This window comes from Protomyctophum parallelum (genome assembly GCF_964188405.1).
Source record: "Protomyctophum parallelum genome assembly, chromosome: 23".
NCBI classification, from domain to species: Eukaryota; Metazoa; Chordata; class Actinopteri; order Myctophiformes; family Myctophidae; genus Protomyctophum; species Protomyctophum parallelum.
Window position 1 is genome coordinate 28,437,115 of NC_139715.1, and position 6,203 is coordinate 28,443,317.

The 6,203-nt window shown below is 48.0% G+C and overlaps 1 protein-coding gene across 1 annotated transcript; it reads left to right on the forward strand.

The window, feature by feature from the left end:
- Positions 1 to 4,279: 4,279 nt before the first annotated feature.
- On the forward strand, positions 4,280 to 5,455 carry LOC310853983 (kelch domain-containing protein 3-like; the record flags this gene model as incomplete). Its single annotated transcript, XM_083758458.1, has 2 exons — positions 4,280 to 4,721; positions 4,785 to 5,455. The coding sequence occupies 2 exons, from the start codon at positions 4,280 to 4,282 to the stop codon at positions 5,453 to 5,455; spliced, it is 1,113 nt and encodes a 370-aa protein (XP_083614584.1).
- Positions 5,456 to 6,203: the final 748 nt, after the last annotated feature.

The window sequence follows — 6,203 nt, forward strand, 5'->3', positions numbered from 1 at the left end:
GGGGGGGTGTGTGTGTGTGTGTGTGTGTGGGGGGGTGGGGGTGGGTGGGGGTGTATTTTTGACAAATACTGTCAGGCTGTACTCTGTCTATTCCGGGATGATCCGTGGCTCTTATCAATATTATATATTTGAATGTTTACATTGAGAATGTATAATATTGCTTATTTTACAGTCCAATGACATGGCCCAAGGTTTTGTGGAACATCTTGCTCCGTTTGCGGAAGACATCCAATGTAGGACAAATTACAACATACTACAGATATTGTGTGTGTGCGTGTGTGCGGTGCGTGTGTGCGCATGCTTGCGTGTGCAGCCCATCGGCCTTTGGACGCACGTTGCCATTTGATCGCTTGCTTTCCACATGTGTGTATTATGTGTACACATTTGTGTATTGTGTGTACACGTGTGCACATGCATGCAGATGTTTCTTTCCCCGTATGTACTCAGTGAGCGTGTACGTGTACGTGTATGTGTGTGTGTGTGTGTGTGTGTGTGTGTGTGTGTGTGTGTGTGTGTGTGTGTGTGTGTGTGTGTGTGTGTGTGTGTGTGTGTGTGTGTGTGTGTGTGTGTGTGTGTGTGTGTGTGTGTGTGTGTGTGTGAGAGTATGTGTGCGCTTGCTCGCGCACGTGTGTGTACCAGCTGTCAAGCAGTTGCAGGAGCCCATTTCTCACTCTGGCGTCAGATGGACTGCCATCTGACACACACACACACACAGACAGACAGACAGACACACAGACAGACAGACAGACAGACAGACAGACAGACAGACAGACAGACAGACAGACAGACAGACAGACAGACAGACAGACAGACGAGGCATCACTGTGCAGCTCAGCGTTGCAGTATGTTGTCGTGACCCTCCTATATCAGCTCTGGGCTGATTCTAATGAGCTCCTGTGGGATTACACGTCCAGGCATCGTCCCACACCACGAGGCCAGGGGGGTGTCCAGGGGGTGGGGGGGGGGGTTCATGGTGACACGCATGCACGTACACACACACACATTATATTGTATGCACAAACAAAACAAGACGTACATACACACACACACACAGTGTCCTAGACATCTCACCTGTCTCGTTGGAAGCCAAGCTTGTTTGGGCGGACAGATGAATCTGTAACGGACGGGGACACACGTGGTGGCAGACGTAGCTGGATTGAAACTCACGCAATGCGCTGAGATGGAGCCGCGATGCGACCTCGTGAGAAGAAGAAAAGAAACAAGAATGACTCTCGTGCAGTCATAAATAATGCCAGGTCCAACGCGCCCGTTTTTTCGTTCCTTTCCGACGTTCTTCTCTTCACTCACTGCGTTTTTTTAATGGTTATTCCCGCCTAGCTTCAGTTAGCTCATAGCATTAGCTTCTATTAGCTTCTGTTGCCACTCGCTCCGTGATGCGACGTTCAGAGTATGGGTTTTTATGCCGTTCAGACTCTCATTGGCTTATGACTAGGTTGCTCGTAAGGTCGTTGGGAGGCAGCTGAAGTCGTCTTCACGGTCGTCGGTAGTGGTGGATGCTAAATGTAGTCCACACGCCTTTCAAGCACCTGTAAAGAAATGTAGTTATGCTTTTGTTGTCGGGTAGCAGCGGTGGAAAGCAACTATGTACATTTACTTAAGTACAATATAGAGGTACTTGTAGTTTACTTGAGTATATCCGATTTCCAATACTTTTACTTCTGCTCCACTACATCAGATCCAAATACCGTACTATAGCTACAAGGTGCTCTGCAGATTTAGATTATTATTACAAAACATAAATTAACCACTTCAGCGCCGATACATTTCAGGTATTTGAAAATACCCGACACACACACACACACACACACACACACACACACACACACACACACACACACACACACACACACAGGCGTGGTGCATTTATTTGTAATATTTAAACACGGAGATACACGGTTTCTGCTCGACATCGGTGATATTTTCTCTTGTGTCCTGGGGCCGCCGTCAACGATCTCACTCAATTAAAGTTCTTAAAGTTTATGCCGCAAAGTGAAGGAATTGACAGAGCAGCATATAAACAAGATGACACCAAAGGGGCTCTCATTATTTTTTTGGGACCAGTTTCATTATTGCCATAATAATCATCATCATCATCATCATTTGGGCCCTTCATTATCATCGTGGTGCGACCGTGCAGGCTGGTGATTATTATATTAAATAAACACGGCCAGAAAAGCAGCCGCCATCGTTGCTACCGTAATGGTGAGTCAGGGGTGTCATTGGCGAGAGCGTGAAATGTTCTGTGCATGAGTGCAGAGTTGGGCACTAGTGTTGTTTTGGGCAGCAAATTTTGTTTTTAGTCATTGTCTATTGAATAGTTTTCATTAGGTTTTAGTCACATTTTTTTTTAGTTTTATGTTTTAGCGTTAGTCTGGTTTTAGTCGACTAAATATCATAATATTTCAGTCGACTAAATCTACAGGTGATTTAGTCGACTAAAATGTGTTTTGGCGGGCCTTGGTGCCGTCGTAATGACTGATTTTACACATGCAACCAAGTGTAAAATGACTCATACTGGATCTCTTGTCCACTAGTCCCTTCCTAACATTTTAGTCTAGTTTTTATTTGTTGACAAAATTGTCAATATATTTAGTCTTAGTTTTAGTCATCATAGCTTATAGTTTTCATTTAGTTTCCGTCAGTGGAAAAAGGTAGTCGACGAACAGGTAGTCTTAGTTTTAGTCGACAGAAACAACACTGGTATGGCCAGACTGTTGCCTGTTAAAGTGTTAATGTAATGTTTTTATGTGGCCACACCCACCAGTTCATTAACCCATTCTGGGCTGTTGGTGTTTCAAGCATTATGTTATACTTTAGCTATGGAAAAAATGCAGATCTACAAGCTCATAGCGCGCCACCGAGCTTGTAGGTCTGCTATTTTTGAAAAAAAAAATACACAGGGAAGACATGATATTTGAATAATATAACCACACCTGGGGGTCGAACCCACAGCATGCCGTCAGGCTGGCCCAGCAGCCGAGGTGCCCAGAGGATTGAGCTAAACGTTCAGGCTGGTTAAACGGATTTTAAAAGCTATTCTGGCCTTGATGGGTAGCCAGTGCATTGTGGCTAACACCGGGGTGATGTGTGCTCGGCGGTTAGTATATACCAGAGTGTACAAAAGGAACCATACCCAGCATATTATGCAACCCTTAAGCATTGAATTGACAAACTCTACGACTTCCCACCATGTAGTGAATGGTTCAAATGTCAAAGAGGTGGGAAGGGGGGGGTGCACAGTGGCTGATCAAGTATTGTCTGTGCTAGACAAGCTCATTAATGTGTCACAATTCATTATCAGGGCCTCGTCTTCACCTCGTCATGCAGCTAATGGGAATATCAATCATACGCACTAACCCTCTCCCAACACGCACACACTCTCACCCAACGCCACGCACTAACCCTCTCCCAACATGCACACACTCTCACCCAACGCCACGCATCCCAAATCTGTTGATTCCTCCGTCCCCAAATATCATGCATCTGAAGTCGCTATAGTAAGTAAGTAGGCCTACACATAGATTTGGCGCACGACATACCAAGTGGGCACGTTTCTTTGAGCTGATAGGGAAGGTGAAATGTCACCATAATATTTAGGCATTTTATTTTGCATTTGAGGGGAGCTATAGGCCCTCCAACGTCTGTCTGGTTTTCGGAATTACGTCATAAGGCAGCCAAATCTATGGACTTTGAATGTTTGTTTAGAGCACTTTGAAGAGTAGCAGCCCCGAGTCTATGGTATTTTAATGTTTGTTTATAGTGTACAGTGGTTCCTTTTGTACATTCTGAGTTACAGACCCTGAAGGGTCCATTTGGGACCCTTCAGAGCTGGTGGAAAATTGACCCCTGGGCTGTGGTTGATATGGTGGTCAACAGCTCTCAATCGTCCCAGATTGGCCAACCCAGAGTTGTATAGATGAGAGAGTTACGACAACGCTGTCCAATGGCGGCTCTTCTACATAGACTTCTATTGGCTAAGAGTGACAAAGGGCTGAACCGGAAGTCTATGTGCTCCAGAGTGACAAACGAGTTACATGAACCACATGACCGGGCTGTTTTCTGCCCCCCCCCCCCCCCACACACATTGGTGGTACTGTCCTTTCAATGGCTCTGGGCAAACCCAACCACCGGCTTCATGGATTGGCCGAGCTTCGTGTTGCCGTTTGTGCCCGCTCGACCAAATATATAAGCGTCACCGCGTTCCACGGTCGGACATTCCTTGCAGAGCGCGTGAAGTCTCCATGAATCGTTGTCGTTAATGTTGCGCTGGACTGTGCATCAGAAAGGCCCGAAGAGGACCCATCATGCTGCGGTGGCAGTGGGGCACAAGGTGTACTCGTTCGGGGGCTACGGCGACGGGGAGACCTTCACGTACGACATGGGTCAGATCAGCGTGCATGTCTTCAACACGGTGTCCTTGCGCTGGATGAACTTGCCGCCGGTGACGACGAGCGGGAAGGCGCAGCTCGCCCTTGAGGTGCCCTCCAGGCGCTGGGGCCACACCGCCGCGCTGATCGGGGACAAGATCTACATCTGGGGGGGGCAGTACTGCAACAAGCTCTATGAATTTGACATCCAGACCCACGGCTGGTTCAGGCCCAGGGTCACCGGGGCCATCCCGGGCGTGAGGTGGGGCCACTCGGCCTGCGTCCTGGGGAAGGTCATGTACATCCTGGGAGGGTTCAACAAGCTGACGGGATGTACTAACGACATGTACAAGTTGGACACCGACACCATGGTCTGGTCTTTAATTAACACCAAAGGGGTCCCGGTGCTCGCTCTGGCGTGTCACTCTGCCACCATCATCGGGACAAAGATGTTTGTATTCGGGTGCCTGGGGGACCAGCATGACTACAACATCCGAGTGTTTGACACAGAGACCAACTATTGGCTGAATACACCTTCCGCACAGATTCTTCCAGAACGGCGCTGGTGTCATTCGGCCCTTGCCTACAAAGGAGATTTGTACATATTCGGTGGCCACAACATTCTACTGGACCGGACCTTCAATGATCTGTGGAAATTAAACCCAGAGACCTTCGCCTGGAAGAAGATTGAACCCAAGGGGAAAGGCCCATGTTCATGGATGTACAGAATGTGCTGTTGCATGGTGGGAGAACACATCATCCTCTTCGGAGGATACAGATTTACAACCGTTCCGGTGTATCTTGAAGATGAACATGACGCCGACGTGTCCGACCTGCACATCTTGGACCTGAGTCCTGGCCTGAAGACGCTGTGCAAAGTAGCGGCTATTGTGTACAATCTGGATCAGTCGGGACTCCCGCACGACATCAGGTGGGAACTGGCGGCCATGACCGTCAACAACCGGGCGTCCTCGCTGCCGACGGAGAAGTTCCAGGCCGTTGGCTGGAACAGAAGAACGGAGGAGACGGAAGAACACTTCCCTCACCTTTACGAGGGGCTCCCTTGATTCAGAAGGGACGTCAAGAAGGGCACAGGAATGTGCTCGGTGATGCCCCGGCAGGAAGCCAGCCGCTGCAAACAGGCGAGCGGTAGAAACCTACCCGCAACTGAACTTGCATCATTGGTCAGAGAATAGAAACGTCGATATATCAATCAACGAGAATTGAAACGCAGATGGATGGCCCAGTTTATCTCCGTCAAGAATGAACATAAGAAGAGAGGCTTTTAGGGGTAAAGGAACTGACAGTTAACAGGAAGAGGTGAACGGAAATGTAGTTCGCTCACCCCGGTCTCCAAGCTTTTATTTCATGAAGAGGATACAACGATTCGACCCCTCCGGGCCTTCGCCAGGAAGAAAACGAAACGCTGAATCCTCCTCTTCGTGAAATAAAAGTTTGGAGCTCAAGACCGGTGTGCAAACTACGTCTCCTTTCCCCTGTGCATATTTTTGTTATTTTTTTGAGATGTGCGTGGCTTTCCTGCTGGATCCTATTTCTATAGTTACAGGAAGAGGCCTTGAGGAAACACATGTCTGTAAAGGAGATCAACTGGGCCTGGAAGAGGAAAATGACTGCAAAGGTGGAGACCTTTGTGTTTTTTTTATGTTTTTTTTAATTATTTACCGTTGTGTCATGTTTGGGTCATGACCGAAAGAATAAGGTCGCGAATACAAACGGCCGAAATGAGTTTTCTCCGACGGGTGGCTGGCATCTCTCTTACAGATAGGGTGAGAAGTTCCAGTCACGCGGGAGACG